Source organism: Triturus cristatus, chromosome 7 (genome assembly GCF_964204655.1).
Source record: "Triturus cristatus chromosome 7, aTriCri1.1, whole genome shotgun sequence".
NCBI classification, from domain to species: Eukaryota; Metazoa; Chordata; class Amphibia; order Caudata; family Salamandridae; genus Triturus; species Triturus cristatus.
In genome coordinates this window covers 1,558,934,999-1,558,959,068 of record NC_140590.1, presented here as the reverse complement: position 1 = coordinate 1,558,959,068, position 24,070 = coordinate 1,558,934,999, and the positions used below count along the sequence as shown (strand labels likewise).

Below are 24,070 nucleotides of genomic sequence, written 5' to 3'. Positions count from 1 at the left end.
GACTAGGCGCTAGTTGGAATATCCTTAAATTAATGAGTAGAAGTGGGTGAATGGATGAATGAATTTGACCATTGAGTGATGCCACAAATCAGTAGCCTACACATATGCTAATCTCAATTCCAGGTTGTAGAGAGAGAGATAGAGTGTTAGAGAGACAGAGAGAGAGTGAGACAGACAAAGAGACAGAGAGTTAGAAAGACAGAGAGATAAAGAAGAAGGGAAATATGTTTTGAGGTAAAGAAAGAAGGACTATGTGTAAGGGAGACAAACAGAGGTTAAGACGGTTAGCAAGAAAGTGAGGCAAAGGGGAGAACTCAGAGACAGTGAAACATAAAATAGGTGTGCAAGAGACAGGGTTTATGTGTATATCGTAGAAGAGTCGACAGTGGGACAAAGATAAATGACAGACGGATGGAATGAAGGTTTCTTGTGACAGACAGGCGCAGTATTCCCTTCTATTTCCATGATCATCAATGTGAAATTAAGTGTGATGCGACGCAATGCCTGATGGGTAGGCCTGGGAGGAGAAAGCAAGATGTCAGAGTCCATAAGGTTTGGAAACGCGGGTTCCTTTTGACAGCAGCATCACATTTCAGAAATATGTCTTGTGAGCTCATGCGGAAGACTGAGGTTAGAAAGGTTAATTGGAAAACAATTAGAAACAAGAGAAGTCACCTTTTGCCTCTCACGGCAACCGAGAATAAACAACTCTAAATGAGGTGGAACAGAGGTGAGCTGTGCAGCGAGAACAAGCGAAAGAAAGGGAAGCAGATGCTAGCAAAGAAATGAAAAAAGAAAAAAAAAGACATTGAGAAACTGAGATAATAAAAAGTGCATAAGGAGAATGGAAACATTGAGAGAGGAGAAAACGGGAAATTGAGACACACACAGAAAATGGAATTGAACTGGTAAAGTCCTGCTTGCTATAAAGAATGAACAATTTCTTAGATTAAGACACAGAACATCTGACAGAATTTTAGGCTGATTCTCACTCAAGAAAAGAGTCCCTTGTTAAAAGCCTCACCCCTGTAAGAGAGGCTCCTGCGATAATAGCTGCGAATATCAAAATATTTCCTTCAGAAATCATGTTCTTGATGCTCATTTTATGCCCATGTCCTGCTCTCCCACTAGGACACAGAAGAATGTCAAGGTTTACAGCACACCAAATCTGGGTAATTGAGGACACGTGAACATGGCTGCCATATTAGCAGGAGAGTCAAACTGGATTCTCAGAGAAGGAAAAAAGTAAATAGACATAAAGAATCCGAAATTGTTTTTACCAATAGAGGTCAAAACAAATTGTCAATAAAGGGACATGTCTTGGGCATTCTGGGGAGGATTCACATAGATTTCTCGGTGAGCAGATGTTGCTTGTTTTTTATTTGCTCCAGACTAGGAGTAAGCTACTCACAGAATAAACCTTTGTGAACTGGACCCAACCGTCTCAAATTCAGAACATAACAAGACATGCTAGCGAGATTTACATTCACATCACAAGTGAGCAGCGTAATTGACGGCACAGTAATTGACATGCACCACACCATAACAAAACAGGGGTTTTTGTAGGTTGAACCCAATTGCATCTATCCGAGCACCCTCTCATAAATTAATGTCACAGCCACCTACTAATGTCAGGCACCCCACCCATCACCAGAATGCCACACAATCCCCTTTCGATAATTGCCTGCAGAAATGAAAATAGAAAGAAATAAGAAAACATTGTACATAAACACCTGCATTCAATTTTTGAGCCTATATTTCCTGTACGTAAACCAGGCAGTGGTAGGCCTTAATACCACTAGGGTGACCAACTGGCATGGGTGCAAATTCAGGACGGTGAGTGTAAAAATTCAGGACATAGGGTCAAAATTCAGGACAAAAATTCAGGACAGGAGGTCAAAATTCAGGACAAAAGGTACGTTTTACAGACACATCAGAGGAGGTTGCGCAATAGTATATAAGTAAGCCCATCCATATCCAAACATATTCAACTATTTGCAAACCTATCCATCATGTATCCTTCCATCCATCATTTCACTCATCCATCCCTCCATCCACCCTTTCTCTCATCCATCCATCCACCCTTTTACCCTATCCATCCGCACACTCATTCATCCACTCTTCCACCCATCCATCCATTTACCCTTTCACCCATCCAGCCATCCTTTCACTTACTCATCCTTCCACCCATTCACCCTTTCAGTCATCCATTCATCCTCCCTTTCTCTCTCCTTTCACTTAGCCATCCTTCCTTCCATCCATCCATCAACCCACCTATCCATCTACTCATCCACTTATGAATCCATCCATTGACCCTATCACTCATCCATCCTTTTTCTCATCCATCTACCCTTTCACTCCTTCACTTATCTATCCATCCTTTTGTCCACCTACCCTCCCTTTCACTCACTCATCCATCCTTACATCTACCCTTTCACTCATCCGTTCATCTATTCACCTTTTCACTTATCAATTCATCACTCCATCCATCATTTCACTCATCCATCCATTCAATCGCCCATCATCCACTGTTTCACTTATCCATCTATCCTTTCACTTATCCACCCACCCTTTTACCTATCCATCTACCCTTCCACCCATACATCCATCTATTTACCTTTTCTCTCATCAATCCTTCCACTCACTCGTCCATCCATGTATCCTTTCTCTTATTATCCATGCATTCGCCCTTTCATTTATCCATCCCCCGTTCACTAATCCATCCAGCCATCCATCCTTCCTTTCACTTACTCACTCGCCCACCTTTTCATATTAATTATGAGCTGAGCCTTTGTCTGCAGCGTTGAGCGTTGCAGACAGAAGAGGTCCATCAAGAACTCCACCCGTGCTGTAGTTTCTAAAGCTAGGGGTGGGGTGGGGGTAGTGTTCATTATGCCCCTGCACATACTCAATCTGAAAAAGATGAAGTCATGCATGATGCCCAGTGCCAGGCCGTGAGGCGACTGTGACATGGTGTTTTTTCAAGGGCTTTAAATGGAATGAAAAAAAACTGTGCAGTCTCTTCAAAGGGGGTGTTGGATGTAATTAAGGACGTGGCTTAAAACCCCCTAAGCTAAATATCTGTGCTTAGTACCCGACTGGAATTTTGCCTCTTCTGACATTGTATCCAGATATATAGCACAACAAGTAACATTACACCTGCAACAAGCCAGAACTATTGGTTTTGTCAATGGTTGTTAGTTGCATAAAATAAAAAATCAGCAACCATGGCTTCGTTGAATATAATATTGAAAATGCATCAGTTCTAAAATGATGAGGCTGCGAAAAAACTCTAGCCCCTACTTTTTAACTTGTTTCACCGTCTTCCATCTGCCATAATGCCCTGGACTGAGGCTGGAGGAGGCCACCACATTCTGTGCAGCCCAGACTGGCCCATTGTCATTCGGTATGTGGCAATCAGCCAGCATAAGGAATGACAATGGGCGGGTGAAGCTGCTCTTGTGCTCAGAGGAGTGCAAGGCGGCCCCATCAGGGAGCTGAGGCTTCTCGCAGGAAACAGCGCTGTTCCCTGCAATGCCTAAAATTACGGACAAAAGGCCTCCGTAAAAAGGATTCTCATGGACAACGGACGTGAGGTCCAAATTACGGACGGTCCGTGAAATTTATGGATGGTTGGTCACCCTAAATACCACACTTCACAAAGAAGCCAAAAGTATAATAATCAAGTGAGCCAGACACATAAACAAACACAAGACAACAAAATTATGGGTTGATTATCAAGACAAGACCCTTAAACAACAAGCAATGGCTGAAGTAGACGGATCCAAACCCCTCTCCGTATGTTATATTGTATGTTGTGCTGACATGAGCTGTGCTGGAGAGCAAGCTGCCAAGCCAGACCTAATAAGTGACAAAACTATCCTGTCAAAACCAAAGGGTCATCCAGCAATTATTTCCTGCACAACCATACACACTTGATTAAAGAATACAAGCCACCAATGAAAAGAGAAAAAACGGAATAAACTATATGATTGTTAAACTATATGGAATCAAGATGGCTACATAGTTAGAGAATCCATTTCTTGCCTTTTGATACAAACCTAATCATAAATCCACACAAACCTTCAGAATAAGTTCACAAAGATAAACTCTGAACAGACCACTTAGAGAATTTGAATGAAGACTTTAATATGTAAAAAGTCATACATTGCATATTTCTTTTGTAATAAATTACATTTAATATAGACTGATATTAAGGATTATCAGACACTGCCTGGTAAAAGTTATGGTACTCTGCAAATACTAAATAAAAACCAGGAGGAAAGTCTGTGGAGCTGACAGTATGATGAACGAGAAGCTAAAAAACAGCCACTCAGATTCAGCCAGGCTTAATGAAGCTCTTTAATCTGATTCAATGGTCTCTGCACCACCCTGAGACATGGCGGGAAATAGAATCACTTTAATCATTCAAAAAAATGATATGTCTTAATCTGGAGTAGCTACAGAGTGATCTGTGGCACCAGTAGTGTAAGTATGCTCGACTGCCGCTTTGCCTACATTTGTATGTCACTAGGACAGACATATCCTCCTCCTTTTTTTAGTTCTCTTTATTTTGACATATTGTTCACATCCTACTATGTTGTTGATTATATGACATGCTGGCTTATCTTCTGAGTAATTGTTTTAACTCTTTAATAAAAAAACTAAAATAAATAAATATCAGCCTACAAACATATTGTGAGCAAAATATTGACATTCAATGTATTGTGAAAGTAGGTTTCTGTAGCTAAATATATATTTAACTATCCTCCGACAAACTTCAACATACCGCAAATATACTTATTTTAAAGGGCCATATATGGAGCGGTAAGTATAGTAAAGCTATATGTACCTATAGGTGTAACTACTTGCCTTCACAATATTTTGGTAGTCACCGTTTAGGTCATGATATCTTTGTTGGTCTGTCTTTTGTCCACAATACCTACACAAGGAAAAAAGACGCTCTAAACCAAAATAACTATAGGGTGGTCTGTGTCAGCAGTAAGTTAAGCCCTTTTAACTACAGAGTGGTCTGGGTCGGCAATAAATTAATCTCGATTAACTACAGGGTGGTCTGTGTCAGCAGTAGTTAAGCAGACTCTTCTGCAGCTGCACCTCTGAAAGAAAAAGGCACACCTTGGCCACCAACTCTAATTGGGATAATAGTATGATTGATCTACTCCCTAAACAGTGTCCCACTGATCCCATATTCACATTACAGAAATGATAACTAAATAAGTCTAAAATGCCAAAAGAGAAAATGTTGTCTACTTTAAAAAAAAATAAAAAAGGTCTGACTATTTGACACATGGGTCTGTTGTACAACCACCAGTAGACATGAACATGTGGAAAAGCCTGGGCCACCATAATATCAAAGTAATCAGCTATCTTTTCTAAGGTGAAAATCCTTTCAAGCAGAAGTGTAGGGTAAGGTGGAGGTTCAGCCACTGCCTACCTTTGTTTGGTGTATATATAATGATCTACCCTGCCTTCTAATGATCTAGGGTGCCACCTTTCCCTGAGAAAATACCAGTCATTTGTTCACATTTGAAGCTTCCACAAAGCCTAGATCGCAGTATTTAAGTAGAACTATGTATAAAATCATCAGTATTCATTTTTAACATGGCCTTTCTGACTTTCTTTACTTTAATTACCCATCAGGGATCATTATGGCAGATTTAGAACACATTTTAAAGTGCTTATATTTACCCTTTCAATTATGTATTCATAAGGGGGGGAGAATACTGCTGGTTATCCTAATTTTTGTACTGGCTGATATATCGAATTACAGGTCGTACCAGCGTAAACAGCCAGGCGACAACCCTACCCCCAATCTCATGGCTTCTTTAGCATTAAACCTATAAACATGTTGACTATGTGCAGATTATTTGAGTATTCTGTCTCCAGAATTATGGCCCCCAATAGAACTGGGCCTGCAAGAGGCTTTTTGAGAAACAGCGTGGTGCGGCAGGAGGTGGGTCGACAGACAACGGAATAGGTATTATTTATTTATTTAATTGTACCTATTCTGTCCTCTGTTGACTTCCCCCACACCCCGCCCCACCGCACACCTGTGTGGACCCCTGCTGGAAACAAGGGCCCGGTAGGACAATCTCAGAAAAAAAACAAGGTCTTCCAAAATAAAGTAAAAATCATATATGGATATCAGAGGATATCATCAATACCACAGACATAGTTAAATCAAACCAAGCCTGCAAGTGTGCTCTATGGGATGCATGTGAACACTGGCACGGCAATGGCTGCTTTACATACTGAAGGGCAATGAGGATACTGGCACCGTCATGCATGGCAGTGGGGACTTTACGTACTGAAGGAGAATGTGATACTGACCATGCAATGTATGCACTTCAGCCTGATTCCATGTAGAGGCTTGCATGATGGCTTGACATACTGAAGAGGAAAATGAATATGAGCATAGCAAATCATACATTTCATACTGGGGCAATGAAAATGGTTTAATGGTGATGTTGGTTTTGCATACCGATGAGCAAAATGCCAATGCAGAAGTTTCAAAACTGGGACATCAGGGTATATATGTATTGGCATTTAAAGGGTGATTTACATCCTCGTGAACATTGAGAATTGGCCTGACAGTCTCTGCATGTCATGGAACTCTGTAAAATGTAAAATGCAGTTTAAATGTATGTTTTGCCCAATGGGGCACCATGGAAACTGCCATGACAATTTGTTTGTTATATATTTAGGCAAAGTGCACACTGGCATTGGTAGCCTGGTGGACTCCTGCTCAGTCAGAACCCACATTGCATTATTTCATTTGTTCTGAGCTGCCCTGTAAGACTTCTAGCCAGTATATTTCGACCCTTGTGTTGTTAATTTCCCTGTACATGCCCTTAAAACTCTCTGGGGAAATGTTTCATCTCATGAGTACCAGTTTACTACCTGAATCCAGCAATCTAAACTGAAATGTGACCAGTTAAACGTTTGCCAAGTTATTACCATTGTGCTGCATCACCTGTGATACATACCTGTATTAGTAACTGGGATTTGTTTAAGCTATATACATGTTTGTTGAACTGTGCATTTACGCAACATAGGGCCAGATGTAGGTAAATCTGAAATACCGATTCCTCAATAGTGCATTTTACCGATTCGCTATTAAGAAATCGGTATTTCCTATGTGGGTAAAGATTCAGTAAAAAATACCGAATCCTTAATATTCCTTATTACCGAATCGGTAATTGAGATTCGGTAATAAGGAATACCTACCCATTCATTTCTATGGGCTTGGAGGCCCATAGGACTCAATGTGAAGACATTCGCTATTGGCGATTTGGTATTACCGAATTGCTAATAGCGGGAGCACTTTCAAGGGTGCCAGGGTGTCAAAAGGACACCCTGTTGCACCCCTGAAATGTGCATGTGTGCACATGTGGTACACATACATGCCCTAAGGGCATGAATATGTGCCACATGGCACTTAACAAAAAACAAAAAAGTGATTTTTTTAAAGGAAATCAGTAATTACCACCAACTTGAAGTTGGTGGTAATTACTGATTTCTTAAGGCTCAAAAGCACTCTTTAATGTGCTTCCTACATTGCATTCAAGGAATCGGTATTACCGATTCCTTAAATACAAGAGCAATAAGGATTCCGTGTTTACCGATCCCTTATTTACCGATTCCTTACCTACATTAGGAATGGCTAAATACCGGTCGGTAACGCTGAAATTTACCGAATTTCGGCGTTACCGACCGGTATTTAGCCACCTACATCTGGCCCATAGTGTGTAATATCTGTCAAATATGTAAATTTATAATTACACGAAAAAAGTCACAGACACACAAATGCATATTTTCAGTAGCCCTGTCTATAGTCACTGATGCTGTGTGTGTCACTGTGTGTCTGTGGTTGTGATTCCTCTGCGTGCTGCCACAGTCTAGTAATCTGCGGCACTCAATTTTGTTGCATGTGTTCACCGTGACTCCAAGAGGGTTGTGTCTTTCTTCTCATCTTCTTTGGATGGGAGATCCAGGCACCCAGTGTCAGAACTGGTGTTCCCACTGTGAACTCTAGCATCTCGAGTGATAAGGCAGATGTTTGTTCTTTTTAGGTCTGCTATTTAAGCTAGCTTTAGCTGTCTCACCAGACTATTGTTTTTCCAAACATCTAATACATAAAGTCTAAAAAATTCACATATAGTATACATTCAGAGGGGCTTTGGGTTAGCTGGCTTAATTGATTGGTTGTTAAACTGTCATTCTCATTTTGCGTCCACCCACCACAGCATACAGCATTGGACAATGGCTTAACCCAGTTTTCACGTTATTTATTTATTTGTGAGTTTTATATAGCGTGAACTAGACACAAAGCTATCATAGCGCTTATATTAACTTTAAATGCAAACGACTTATTTTCAGGTGCCAAGTTAATTAGTAATTTAGTTGCTAATTGCTTTTTAAAGTTGTTGTTATAAAGTCTTTAGCTGACAATGTAACATTGTAGCTGCCTGCAATTTTAGTGCTTGGATAGGTGGCAATTAATGTTTGTCTCCTTCACACACAAATGCATGGCACAAGGGAAAGGGTAGTTATTTGAACAAAAAGCACCACTAGTAAAACAGTCATATATATAACATTTTATAGCAAGCATATTATGGCCACACTTAGGCATGGCATGTCTTCCTTTTCTTTTCGAGGCATACCCTTGCAATAAAATATGAAAAAAAATGTAATCATCATACCAGCTGAGCACGGCAAGACCTATTGGCTTTGCCAGAGCTTGTTTCCGATTTTGTTCGCACCATTGTGTTTTTGATTGGAAGAATTAGTTGTTATTTTTTCAAGCACTGGGTAGGATTACTTGGTGTCTGCTCACTGGATAGAGATCTGTAAGCAGGGGTAGAACTCCAGGATACATGCTTACTGGGCAGGGTTCTGCAAGCATTAGGCAGAATTCCCTGGTGCATGCTCACTGGGCAGTATTCTGTAAGCATTGGGTAGAATTCCATGAAGCATGCTTACTGGGCAGGGTTCGGAAAGCATTAGGCAGAATTCCCTGGTGCATGCTCACTGGGCAGTGTTCTGTAAGCATTGGGCAGAATTCCCTGGTGCATGCTCACTGGGCAGTGTTCTGTAAGCAAAGGGTAGAATTCCCTGGTGCATGCTCACTGGGCAGGGTTCTGTAAGCATTGGGCAGAATTCCCTGGTGCATGCTCACTGGGCAGTGTTCTGTAAGCAAAGGGTAGAATTCCCTGGTGCATGCTCACTGGGCAGGGTTCTGTAAGCATTGGGCAGAATTCCCTGGTGCATGCTCACTGGGCAGTGTTCTGTAAGCAAAGGGTAGAATTCCCTGGTGCATGCTCACTGGGCAGTGTTCTGTACGCATTGGGCAGAATTCCCTGGCGCATGCTCACTGGGCAGTGTTCTGTAAGCAAAGGGTAGAATTCCCTGGTGCATGCTCACTGGGCAGTGTTCTGTAAGCAAAGGGTAGAATTCCCTGGTGCATGCTCACTGGGCAGGGTTCTGTAAGCATTGGGCAGAATTCCCTGGTGCATGCTCACTGGGCAGTGTTCTGTAAGCAAAGGGTAGAATTCCCTGGTGCATGCTCACTGGGCAGTGTTCTGTAAGCAAAGGGCAGAATTCCCTGGCGCATGCTCACTGGGCAGTGTTCTGTAAGCAAAGGGTAGAATTCCCTAGTGCATGCTCACTGGGCAGTGTTCTGTAAGCAAAGGGTAGAATTCCCTGGTGCATGCTCACTGGGCAGGGTTCTGTAAGCATTGGGCAGAATTCCCTGGTGCATGCTCACTGGGCAGGGTTCCGCAAGCATTAGGCTGAATTCCCTGGCCCATTCTCACTGTGAAGGATTTTGCAAGCATCAGACAGAATTCCTTGAAGCACACTTCCTAGCAGGGTTCGGCAAACATCAGATAGAATTTGTTGACCTCTGCTCACTGTGCACAATGTGGCTAGCTGCAGTAGTGCTTCATTTGAGCCAGTGGTTGCAGATGGGGCCCGACTCATTTTGGGGGACCGGCACTTATATATCCCAACAGGCTTTGACCCAAAGTAAGATAGTGAAATATACAAAAGAAGAAAGGGGGGGAGAGAGTGAAAAACATTGACAAAGGGCTGAAAAAGAACCCCCAAGGCTGAGATAAAGAGGAAAGGAGTGTCTGGTAGTGGGTTAAAAAGGCATGAGGTGCAATCAAGACTACAAAACTTGGTTTTCAAAATCCGGATCTTTGACAGCACTGCCTGCAGGCTTCTGCGCAAAACTTTAGGCCCCGGCACTTATTCTTTTACAAATTAAGCATTGGGCAAGCACTGAACAGAATTAATTGATGCTTGCTTGCTGGTCATGGTTCTGCAAGCACTTGGCAGAGTTCCTTGGTCCCCGCTCACTGGATAGAGTTCAGTAAGCATGGGAGGGTTCCAGACTAGATGCTTACTGGGTAGAGCTCTGTAAGCTTTAGGCAAAATCCGTTTATGCATGCTCGCTGGACAGGGTTCTGCAAGCATGCGGGGAGAGACACTGGATGCATGATGAGTGGTCACGGTTTTGACAGTATCAGCAAGACTTCCTTGATGCATGCTCTGTGGGCAGGGTTTTGCAAGCATTAGACAAAATTCATTGACGCATGCTGATTTGGCAGGGTTCTGAAAGCATTGGACAGTATTCCTTGATGCATGCCCCATGGGCAGGGTTCTGCAAGCATTGGACAGACTTCCTTGATGCATGCTCACTGCCAGGGTTCTGCAAGCATTGGACAGACTTCCTTGATGCATGCTCACTGCCGGGTTCTGCATGCTTTGGATAGCGTTCCTTGATGCATGCTCGTTGCCAGGGTTCTGCAAGCTTTCGCTAGTGTTCCTTAATGCATGCTCACTGGCAGGGTTCCGCAAGCTTTGGATAGTGTTCCTTGATGCATGCTCATTGCCAGGGTTCTGCAAGCTTCGCTAGCGTTCCTTAATGCATGCTCAGGGACAGAGTTCCTCAAGCTTTGGATAGCGTTCCTTGATGCATGCTCACTGCCAGGGTTCTGTAAGCTTTGGATAGCGTTCCTTGATTCATGCTCACTGACAGGGTTCTGCAAGTTTTGGATAGCGTTCCTTGATGCATGCTCACTGCCGGGTTCTGCAAGCTTTGGATAGCGTTCCTTGATGCATGTTCACTGACAGGGTTCGCAAGCTTTGAATAGCGTTCCTTGATGCATGCTCACTTCCAGGGTTCTGCAAGCTTTGGATAACGTTCCTTTATGCATGCTCACTGCCAGGGTTCTGCAAGCTTTGGATAGCGTTCCTTGATGCATGCTCACTGCCAGGGTTCCGCAAGCTTTGGATAGCGTTCCTTGATGCATGCTCACTTCCAGGGTTCCGCAAGCTTTGGATAGCGTTCCTTGATGCATGCTCAATGCCAGGGTTATGCATGCGTTGGATAGCGTTCCTTGATTCATGGTCACTGCCAGGGTTCCGCAAGGTTTGGATAGCGTTCCTTGATGCATGCCCACTGCCAGGGTTCTGCAAACTTTGAATAGCGTTCCTTGATGCATGCTAACTGCCAGGGTTCCGCATGCTGTGGATAGCGTTCCTTGATGCATGCTCACTGCCAGGGTTCTGCATGCTTTGGATAGCGTACCTTGATGCTTGCCCACTGCTAGGGTTCTGCAAGCTTTGGATAGCGTTCCTTGATTCATGGTCACTGCCAGGGTTCTGTAAGGTTTGGATAGCGTTCCTTGATGCATGCTCACTTCCAGGGTTTCGCAAGCTTTGGATAGTGTTCCTTGATGAATGCTCATTGCCAGGGTTCTGCATGCTTTGGATAGCGTTCCTCGATGCATGCTCACTGCCGGGTTCTGCAAGCTTTGGATAGCGATCCTTGATGCATGCTCTCTGCCAGGGTTCTGCAAGTTTTGGATAGCGTTCCTTGATGCATGTCTGCAAGCACTGGGCAGAAGTCCATGATGCATGCTCACTGCGAGAGTTCTGCAAGCACTGGAAAGAATTCCTTGGCGCATGCTCACTGCCGGGTTCTGCAAGCTTTGGATAGCGTTCCTTGATGCATGCATACTGCCTGGTTCTGCAAGCTTTGGATAGCGTTCCTTGATGCATGCTCACTGCCAGGGTTCTGCAAGCTTTGGATAGCGTTTCTTGATGCATGCTCACTGCCAGGGTTCCGCAAGCTTTGGATAGCGTTCCTTGATGCATGCTCACTGCTAGGGTTCTGCAAGCTTTGGATAGCGTTCCTAGATGCATGCTCATTGCCAGGGTTCTGCATGCTTTGGATAGCGTTCCTAGATGCATGCTCATTGCCAGGGTTCTGCATGCTTTGGATAACGTTCCTTGATGCATGCTCACTTCCAGGGTTCCGCAAGCTTTGAATAGCGTTCCTTGATGCATGCTCACTGCCAGGGTTCTGCATGCTTTGGATAGCGTTCCTTGATGCATGCCCACTGCCAGGGTTCTGCAAGCTTTGGATAGCGGTCCTTGATGCATGCTCATTGCCAGGGTTCTGCAGGTTTTGGATAGCGTTTCTTGATGCATGCTCACTTCCAGGGTTCTGCATGCTGTGGATAGTGTTCCTTGATGCATGCTCACTGCCAGGGTTCCGCATGCTTTGGATAGCGTTCCTTGATGCATGCTTACCGCCGGGTTCTGCAAGCTTTGGATAGCGATCCTTGATGCATGCTCACTGCCAGGGTTCTGCAAGCTTTGGATAGCGTTCCTTGATGCATGTCTGTGAGCACTGGGCAGAAGTCCATGATGCATGTTCCCTGCGAGAGTTCTGCAAGCACTGGAAAGAATTCCTAGGCGCATGCTCACTGCCGGGTTCTGCAAGCTTTGGATAGCGTTCCTTGATGCATGCTCGTGGGCAGGGTTCTGTAAGCTTTGGATAGCGTTCCTTGATGCATGCTTACTGCCGGGTTCTGCAAGCTTTGGATAGCGTTCCTTGATGCATGCTCACTGCCAGGGTTCTGCAGGTTTTGGATAGCGTTTCTTGATGCATGCTCACTTCCAGGGTTCTGCAAGCACTGGAAAGAATTCCTTTGCGCATGCTCACTGCCAGGGTTCTGCAAACATCAGACCGAAATCTTTGGTCATGCTTACAGGGCAGGGTTGGGCAAATATTGGACAGAATTCCTTGGTGTAGCCTCAGTGAGTATGGTTCTGGAATCACTGGCAGAATTCCTTGATGCCTGAGGCTCAGTTCTGTAAGCTCTGGATACAACTCCAGGATTCATGCTTACTGGACTGGGATCTGCAAGAATTGATTTTTTGTGCCTGTAATTCAGGAGTATGGCACCGAGGTAGCTGCAGTGCAAGCTAATGATTAGTGACCTTGGGCACGGGGATTGTTGACATGAAGGCATGAGGGTGATTGTGTACAGTCCGGATAATCCTATTTATTTATTGCTACCTTCAGCCAGCAGTGCAGTAACCTGCCAAGCACAAAAGCTGCACATACCACAAGAGAGGATGTGGCCTAATGGCTAGAGTGGCCGACCACGAAGCTGGGGGAACCGGGTTGAGTCTCGGCAGGGACGCCCAAAATTCTGTGATTCAGAGCAAATCACATAGGGCCGAATGTATAAAAAAAATATTTTGCGATTACCAAATAGTGATTTTTAAGAAATTGCTATTTGGGAATCGCAAAATGCTATGTGACAAAGTAGACGGGAAATAGCGATTCCCTAATTGGGATTTCTTAACAATCGCAAACGCAATAAGGGAATTTTGACTCCAGGTGAGACTGGTCTTGCATTACCTTAATTGTGATTACCTAATTAGTGATCGCAAATTTGTTAATGCAAAGGCAAGAGTGCCTGGTGGCCTCAGGACCACCTTAAGCGCCCCAAACAAAAAAAGGTGCACATGTAAGGCGCCACATGGCACTTTGAAAAATGCTGTTTTGTGCATTTTTCAAAGTTTGCACATGGTTACCATCAACTTGAAGTTGATGGTAATAGCCTTTCCTAAATGCACAGTTCGCATTTAGGAAAGGCTTCTTAGTTCTTCCATGTGCATTAGGGAATCACAAATTGCGATTCCTTATTGCATTCTCAATTCAAGTAATCGCTTAAAAGTCTGATTACCTAAATTGCGAATCCAAAAGCCTTTCATGCATAAGGAAAGGCCATTTTCGATTCACAAATGGCAGCATTTTGCGATTCGTACCGTTTGCAAATGTAAAATGCTTTCATATATCTGGCCCCTAATCTACCCATGCCCTAACAAAATGAATATATGCATCTGTAACACAACTGGTTCTCATGTAAAGCGCTCAGATACCTTCGGGTTGAATTCCCGCTAAATAAAGCTAAAACAAAACTAAAAAAAGCCGTCCTTTGAGTTCACACTGGACGATAAATCATCTCTAGACCCTTACTCACCCTTAGTGCTCATCAAAGGTAATAGACTGAGGCTATACCTCAACTTTACCTCTAAGTGTTTACCAGCCTTCCTGTTCAGAAGCTGCCTATTGAGCTATTATGGCTGGGGTCTTGTGTCTCTATGGAGACAGAGAGAAGGAGAGAGAGAGATGGGGAGAGGGGAAAAGAGGCTAGAGAAAGCAAGGAGAGAGGCAGAAGATTTACAAAGAAAGGTAAGATGGTGCGAGAGAAAGAGAGAGGGAGGAACCAAGGAGAGAAAGAGAGGGGGAACACTACAGTGCGAGGAGGGGTGCAGAAAAACAGGCAGGAAAGTGAGAGGTAGAGAGAGAGAGCATTTCCCTAACTAGTTTCACCCATAAATGAGTAAAAAGAAGGGCCTCTCTGCTGATCAATACTCGGGTGCACTGTGATACAAAACCTACTCTGATGTTATATCATATTATGATATATTATATTATATTATATTATATTTTATTGTATTACATTATATTATATCATATTGTATTGTATTACATTATATTATAATGATTACTAATAGGAAAGAGTGATGATAACACACGCTTGCACTAATCCAACCATTATTGCGATTCGCTGACACATTTTCTTCTGATTGTGTTTTTCAGGCGATGGAACCCCAAAAGAAAGCAGCCCATTTATTAACAGCACCGACGTGGAGACGGGGAAGGAATATGATGGCAAGAACATGGCCCTCTTCGAGGTAAGGCTCGGGTGGGAGGCGATTGTGATGGCAGTGGTGAGAGTGTGAAAGTGAGGGACATAGATGCGAAATCTTCATAGAGACTGGAAAGCTAAGCGACAATAAACGAATAGAGTGCATAGAAGTGAAGATGTAAGATGCACACAAAAGGGGAACTAGAAACATTTATAGTAGCAGATGTATGTCAGACTATCTGGGTCATTAATATCGACCTGCAACAATATTGACTGCAGAATATTTCCTATTACTATGTTGTCCTCTGGGTACAAGGGTGGACTTTAATGAAAATTGATGCTTCTAGCAAGGTAGAAAAGGTGGCGAGATGTTAATGTTAAAAGGTTTTTATAGAGCGCATGGCTGCCCGAGGGCTTCCCAGTGCTAAGCAATCTAGCTGCAAAGAGGGAATATGTTTTTGTGGTTCTGAGAAGGCATTCTTGGGATGATCTTAGACTTCTCTTGGGGACATGAGGCTCCACCAGGCCTCTGATTTTAGGGGGTCTCTGTTGTTTAATGCTTCGTGTGTCAAGCACAGAGCCTTACACTTGATCCTTGCATTAATCAGAAGCCAATGAAGCTGTTTCAGGGGCTCCCTTACTGATTCATGGCGAGGGGTTTTGCACAGAAGCCTAGCCCCCATGTTCTGTACTATTTGAAGTCGTTTTATAATGCATTTTGGATAACCCAGATATAGGGAATTACCATAGTCACGGCGGGAAACCACCATGGATTGTAATACTGTTTTCCTTAAATACTCTGGGATCAATTCTGAGATGAGACTGCAAATACAACATCACTTTGTAGAAATGTTACAAAATAAAGAGTGATTGGGAGACATGGGTCAATGTAGCTTTTAGAAATAAGGGAGTGATATTGGGCCAAAAAGATGGTAGTGGGGAAAGAGTTGGTCGTGTCAAAAAGCCTAGTTAGTGGAACAAGTGTGGAGATGGGTTGGCAGTGAGAGAGCAGTGTGGTATTGAATAGAGCAGGTGCAGGTTGGTGAAGGGGAAAAGAATGAAGAACGGGGGTAGAGTGTGTTAGAGAAAGAGTGGTGGAGAAGAGTGTGCACTGAAGGAGATGATCATAAAGAAAGAAAATGGGAAAAGCAAAAGTTTGGTGAGAAGATGATTTTTGAATAAAAAGACAAAGGTGGAAAAAAGGTTGCGGAAAGAGGCGGATGTGGTGGAAGATTATTATGGTGGATAAGAAGAGCTGTTGTGTGGAGATTATGGTGAAGATAGGAAGACTACATGTGTTTGGTGAAGATGACTTTAGGAATAAACTAATTCTGGGATAATTAGGAGAAAAGAGAGATGTGTGAACACTGTGCTTTAAAATTGATGCTGGGAAAAAGAAGATTGTATTGTATTGTAATTGCATTAATATAGCGCTTACTACCCCTGACGAGGCATTGAAGTGCTTTTTCGGCGAGTAGCATGCTACTCTAGAACCCATAAAGGATTAGTGGTGAATTAGTATAGTGAAATATGAAAGTAAAGTGAGTGGTGGATATGTTAGTCAGTTATTTGGATTAAGAAGGATAGTGGAGGGATAGAAGAGGGAAAAAGGTTTGCCTTTATATAGCGCTTGCTAAGATGGTGCTGAAAGTAGAAAATGCTTGCATGTAAAAGGATTGTGGGATAGAAAAAGGTAGTTTTGAGAAAACAGTGGTGTTCTTTGAGCAGAGTCATGTGTCAAAGAGAATGGTGATGTGTGAAAGGCTGGTAATGGAAATAAGAAGGGCACAGGAGGGAAAGTGTGGTAGTGGTATGAAAAGGATTTTGACATACAGAAAAATAGTATGAGGAGACAATTATTTTGAGTTGAGGAAGAAGTTTAATCATATTAGGTGGCAATGAGTTGAAGTGGATGTGGATCATTGGTTCTAAGAAATTGAATAGATTAGCAATGGTGGTTCTAAAGAGCTGAGACTGTCTGACGGGAGAAGAGCAGATCTTCACAGTGAGAAAGGCTGGGGAGGTGAAAAGTTGGTAGTTGGAGCAATAGAACATAGTGTTAAGGAGTGTAAACTGATGTAACGAGAATCTAATTATGGTGAAAGAAGAGAATGATGTGGTGAGAAAAAGTGTTGTTAAGAAATGAAGAATTATGGTTATTTGAAGGTGTTTTTTAAGAGGATGTTGGGTTGACGAGGAGGATGGTGGTAGAAGAATGAAATGATGATTGGAGACTCTTGAAGAGGGTGAGATAGTGTGTGGAAAAGCTCTGCGGTGAGGGAAATGTAATAATAGACAGGAAGGGGATGGTTAAGAAGAGAAACATTGAGGAAGTAGACAAGAGAGAAGAAAATAATGTTGTAAGGATACAGCTTCAAATAAGAAAACAACTGTGAGGAATTTAATATTGAGCAATAGATCATGAAGAATAGATGGTCTTTGTGGGACATGTAGAAGATAACATTTATTTCTTGCTTTACCTCCTTTCTTGCCATTGGAGCCCAAGTGAAGAAAATATTTTCACTGCGAGTTGCAGTTGCATAATGTGCTACAGGACAGGCTCCAAGTAGCAAACCCTGAAGACAAGTGGTCAAACTCAGACAACATCTCACTGCACAAAGTTGCCTATAGGCACATCAAATATAGCCCTCCTCGCAATTCTAGTTCTCCATAATGAGTATCCTCATTAAATTCACAGACATAAAATATATCTACCTGTGCAAGGGTTCTGGAAACATTTAACAAAAATAACTTTTCCTTTTCACAAACTAAATAACAATGCTTTTCTAGCTTTGTCTTTTTTAAACAGCAAGTTTTAACTAAACTTTACTTTAACAGAACTACTGTACTGCCATTATCTTCTTCTGAGCCCCATTTTTTATGAAGAAAAAAGGGAAAAAATAAAAAAGAACTGCAAGCAGCTATGCAAAGAAAATGGATTGTGCAAGTTTATGGAAGTCAAGACAGGTGTTGTGGTCTCATATGTACATGGTTCGCAATAGGGGAACCATACATTTGGAAATGATTATATTAAATTCCCTTGAGAAGAATGTTTAAATAATAAATGTCTTTAGACTCTGCAAAAAGTCAATAGACACTAGAATGGTGAATGATGTTTGAGAAGAGCATTTCTGATATACCGTACTAACTGCTAGGTGAACCTAATGAAACGGGTTTGTAGGACACGTTTGGTTAGGCCGTAGTGTCCCTCACTGGCATGTTCTTGTGGCAGCAGTCTTGGTCAAGTTCCATATGCATGATCTCTTTCAATTAAATCAATTGATGATCTTCTCTTTGGCCTCACAGCCTAGTTCTGTGTAGGATCTTTGAATATGAGGTGTATGCATATGCAATTTTTGCCATTGAAAAGAAAATGTATTGTGTGGTTCCCCACAGGCAAACATTTCGTCCTAGTATTTCATTGTTGACAATCGATTTCCAATCTTTTGATAGAGATCTTCATAAGGCTTCTGCTTTCACATTCCAACACTTGGAAACTGGATTTCTGTAAACTATAGTTATTGGTCGAGAAGCCAATGCCAGTTTGCATGACACTCTTTTTTGAGTGTTCTGTGTCTTTTTGCTTTTTTGAGATAGTACACTGTGCCTCTGTTGTCCATCTGCACTAGCGCAGTTTAATGTTATTCGAAGCAATGGATAATTTGTGGGTAAAATGGACTACCCTGAACTACATCATATTGAGCATGTACTTTGTCCCCTTTTCTAATCATGTAAGTTACATCGTCTGCGGGTCCATCTGTGCTCCTCACTCTACCAGGAAGGCATTCTTTACTACTGATAGTCTGACATTTATTTTTTCAGGGCTCTTTCAGAAGAATAATTTGCAATTTTTTACCCAACACCGCTATAAGGTTTTGATAAGCTATTGGTGTTAAGACTAGCTTGTCCTCCCAGTCTCACCCTTCTGATACCTTAGATATTCAGAACATGCCACAGAGGTTTCATTTACAGCCGCCCATGAGGTACTATGAAATGCAGGACAACATTGAACCCAAATGAGTCAGATCTCTTGGGCTGTCGGTCGAGAATCAGATTGAGGCAGAAGACACATCTGCCTGATAGAAAACAGCCTCTATAGGGTATGAAAAACTCTTCCTTCCCTTCTGCCTAACAGCAACATGTACAAGGTGATGGATGGAATGCACAGATTAATCTCAATCACAGGCAATCGCTCGGTGCATTGTAGTCCATTGTTTTTTGCCCTCCATGCCACCCTAGACAAAAGCCTGCCTTATTTAAATCAGTATAGACACTTCTCCTCGTGGGGACAGTCCAATCCTGAAAATTCCAGATGAGGTCCCACCAGAAGGGACCATAAGCAAACCCAGATCAATTTTGTCCTACTTGGGGTTTTTCAGTAGAGTGTAGTGTGAGTCCAATGGCACAGTGAGCATGTGACCCACGTCTGGTCATACATGTCGCATTTAGGGCATCAACTGCAATACCAAGCTGATGGATGCAGTGCTTGAATCAAACCCTGCCCCTGTCTATCACTGGAGGCTGCAATCCAGTCCACTATGTTTTGCTCACCAGTTTTCTCTAGACAAAGGCCGACCTAATGCTAATCACTGCTGACCCTGCTCCTCATGGAACTGCCTGTCCTAAACTGCAAGGTGAGGCCCCTCACCTAAAGGGACTACAAGCAACACCAGACCAGTTTTGTCCTACTCAGGGCTTCTCAGTGGAGTGTAACTTTGGTCTTATGGCACAGGAGCACGGGACCCATGTCTGGGCATACCTGTCATACTTAGGGTGCCAAATAGAACAATACATGGAGATGGATGGAATGCCCAAAGAAATCTCAGGTATTGACAACTGTCCGAGCCACACTTCTGTCCATCGTTTTTCACCCACCATGCCACTTTAGACAAAGGCCTGCCTTTATTAAAATAAATACTGACCCTGCTTTTCAATCAAGCAATCAAATCAGCTTTATTTGGTGTAAAAATCTACAACCATGAAAACATACATAAAATACAATAATCTAATTTAAAAAAACAGTTTTCAGATACATGCAGTTTTAAAACAAAAATACCAATAATTCGTAACATTATGATTATCATTATCAAATATACGCTTTACGTGTGCAAAGATAGCCTATGTGCAGAAGAATGCATGATGTGCAAAATGCTGATATATAACATAGGTAAAGTCTGTATGATATACTATGAGTTTAATATACAAAAATCAGAGTATTAATTTGATTTTACATAGCACATTAAATAACATAACTAGGTACAATCGACAGGTCTTTCATATATTAATGCATCTAGATGGGACAAATCTTTTCTTATCCTAATCGCCCTTTGTATGAAAAAGATAACAGAGTACACAGTTTTTATATTATCCAAACTACATAAAAAGTTAAAAGCACGTTTGTAATAAAAAAGCCTATTAGCTCAAAATAATGGTTTTGAAACGGTTTACCTGATATTTTGATAAAAAGTACAGAACAATAAAAAATGCAAGGTAAACTGAGGGGTTTTTCCATCTCACGGACAGTTTGGTAATTTATAAGACTACTTTTCCATGCTAGAGAATGCTGTGATATAATTTAATGTACCAAGACTCAGCCTTGTTAAATAAAATCTATGCTGAATATTTCTTACCACGACTAAGTATGTTGGTATACCCACCACGAAGGGGATTTCGCAGTAAGCGATAACACTTTCTTTTCGACTTGCATCTTCCATTCTATCACAATCCTTGGCAGTATTATATCTCAGCTTCAAATCACTTTTACTAACATCCTTAATAAGCGCAGGATTTGCTTTATCAAATGTTATCTTACAATATGTTAGTAATTTATGGATATGCTCTAGCCAAGGAATTTTTCTGCTGTGGTCAAGGGTCAGGCAATCCATTATTAAATCTTTAGTTCATTTAGTCTCTTCTTTCACCCATATTCCTCTCCAAAAGGTAAGTCCCGCTATATTAATAAAATCACTTATGTACGGTACAGACCAGTTCCTTATGAACTATAAAATTAGCTGTGGAATTCGGAAGGGCCAGCACGCTTAAAAAAAATAAATCTTGGGTTTGTACGGACACGATAATTGCTCTCCCCCATATAGCTGCCCAATAACAAGCACCTGTCACGCATTTACTTTTATACAAAGTAAGGATTTCCCTTACGGGTTTTTTTCCCAATTTAGCTGAAAATCTGAAAATACTCTCAACAGTTCTTAAAAATTTTAAGTTACACGATTTAATGTGTGTATCCCAGCTGCCTTTGCTATTAAAAAGCAAGCCCAAATGAGAAAAAGTTGGAACTCTACTTATAACCACTCCTCCTACATGATGTGATCTATGCTTCAGCCTTTTGTTCCCACATGTCATAAAATAGGTTTTACTAAGATCTAAAAGTAGATCTTCTTCTGACATGTACAGGGCAAATTTCACCTATTAGACATTGTAGTACATTGGCTGTCCTGGATAACATGACAACATTGTCTGCATAGAGTAATACAGGAGTTGTGCATGTTCTAACTTTTGAGGCATCCACTGTTTGCGTTTGTAGGAAAAGGTCCACATTATTAATATATAGAGAAAAGAGCAGAGGCGCCAATACGCAACCTTGACGTATTCCGCGTGTGACCTTAAAATCCTTTGTACATTCACCCATCATTCCAAACCGTACTCCAGATGTTAAAAAGGTTTAAATCTGGGATAAGTATAAAATAATATCAATAGGTGCTTTTCATAGATACAGTCTGTCCCAACCATCCTGGAGGCAAATATCATGAATTTTAATCTCTGTGCCAAGACACAACTTAACTTGATGCTTTTTTTTAATCTAAAATCCAAATGTTTGAAGTCTTTTGAAAGTTGTCTGAAGATCTTAGACAACTGCAATTTGCCTTGAGGAGTCAGTTGTGTAGGTATGGCATGGTGCAGAACTTCAGTTCCTGGGATGACCACTGCTGCTGGCATGCACAGGTTGACAACCAGGATTCCAAAGTCAATATTTGCCAACTGAATGCAATATGTTCTTCATAACTCTTCAGCAGTGAAGGTAAAACCTTATTGACTGGTGAAACAAAGTTCCTCCACTCTTCCATAGAGTTCAATCCTTCTGTAGTGGAGTTACACGCACTGATCCATTTGCATTCTAGTCTTTGAAGAATCAGGGAAAGACCACAGCCACGTGCGGGAGTCCTGGCAATTTCTAGCACCTGCCATCCCTGGTGTGGCCTGCCTTCCTTGTCTTATAATCATGTTTGTGTAAATGTTGTATATGTGCACATATATTTATAATAACCTGCTTTAACTCGTTATTCCTTCAGCTATGTCATATTGATGTTCTATGCTATGTACGTATTATCCTTGTCTCCTTATATGTCTTGCTCTAGTTTGAGGCTTGCTCCCCCACATCAAGCATGGACATGGACTGCATCGGTTGCTTGCATCGTTTCCATCTTAGGGCCCCCACACCTCCGTCTCAGGGTGGACACTCACTCTCTCGAGGGTTGGAACACTCCTTGATTCAAGCCTCGCTTTAGCCCAAGGCTCCGTCCCATCCCCATTCAGTTTCTATTTCAACGACACGCTAGGCCTGAGCGCGTGTGAGACAGATCGGCACCTACTTGAGGGAGGATCCTTGCTCTGCCGTTTCTTGAATCAACTTGGTATGCCGCATGAGTATACAGCGAGCTGCTGATACTCTGATATTTTTATAGGAATGTCGCCTCCTCGGCGCTACTGTCCTTCAGCCCTCGGCCAGGTCTTCCTCTACCCACGGGAAGCCAGTTTACTCTCTGTAAGTTGTTTGACATGCTGTGGGTATCCCACCCAGCTATTACAACATGGCGTGGTCCTTTGTAATGCTCACTCATTTCTTTTCACAGTCTTGCAGAGAGTAAGGTATTTTTTTAATTACTCGGTGTACATGCTCACTCCTGCATGCCACGACCATTACCATTTAGGTACCACTGGTCTTATTAGTATGGTTATTCCCACAACGGTCCACCTCCCCATCCCCCTCATTGTTTTTCTCCATTTTATTCAGGATGTCCCTGCAATTATAAGTCCTGATGAGATCTCCTCACCCTTCTAGGGGTCGAAACGCCATCAACAGATCAGCACAACACACAGACTGTATATTGACTGTGTCCATTATCTCTACAAGACATATCAATAATATCTCAGTAGTTGTCTGTTACTTAACAAAAGCCCTTTTTGTTTATTATTTATTGTAATGTGGTAATGTATATTATTGGGTTTTTTTGTGCCAGGGCACTGGGGCCACACTGTGCACACTCTATTTTCTTTTTTTTCCCAATAACAATAATCGCAATTGGGAGTTCCAGGTCCAGTCCAGTCCGTATGACTGGATGATTGTGATTGTACTGCTGCATATATAAGTGTTCATAAATATTCTTTTTGTTTTACAGTGGTGTCTGTTGTGTTTTTGTTTTATTTGTGTTATATAAATGTGCCAGAACCTATTTGGGCCTGGAAGGTGTTTGTCATAGTCGCTAAATATCTTTGAGACCTCTTTCGTCCTCTTTTTATTGTATTATCCTTTTTTATGTAATACCTATGTGAATCATTGTAGCATAAAATTGTTACTAAAAGTAGTGAGGTCATAAATTTGAAATATTGTTGAAGAAATTGATTCAGGTGAGTTGGGAGAGGAGGCACTCCATGAAGGTTGTACTACTAAACATCGACACCAAGAATATTGTGGCACTAATATCGAGAACAGAATATCAAGGGACAAGATATCAAAACATAAGTGCATATAGGGTAGTTTAGATTTACTATTGCTAACTCAACATCTATGTACCTCTACGATATAGGTACACCTATGTGGAGTTCGTTAAAGAAAATCTAGACTTACTTACTTGTTGCTATTTAATTCTGGATATTCTGTCCCATCGATATTGTTGATTTGATAGTCAGGGGCACACACTCAATGAAGATTCAAAGTTTGTGTACTTCGCTTCATCAGGAGAGAATCTATAAGTCATCTTTGTCGAGAGAGTCTGTGCTGATCTGCTTCATAT

The 24,070-nt window shown here is 42.0% G+C and overlaps 1 protein-coding gene across 3 annotated transcripts in view; it reads left to right on the top strand.

Moving 5' to 3' along the window:
- Positions 1 to 24,070, top strand: part of SLC12A5 (solute carrier family 12 member 5) — a 1,098,594-nt gene that overhangs the window by 625,537 nt on the left and 448,987 nt on the right. For all 3 annotated transcript variants that reach the window (XM_085619360.1, XM_085619359.1, XM_085619361.1), the window contains exon 2: positions 14,993 to 15,087. In XM_085619360.1, the coding sequence (XP_085475486.1) occupies positions 14,993 to 15,087 (95 nt within the window). The remainder of the gene's footprint in view (positions 1 to 14,992; positions 15,088 to 24,070) is intronic.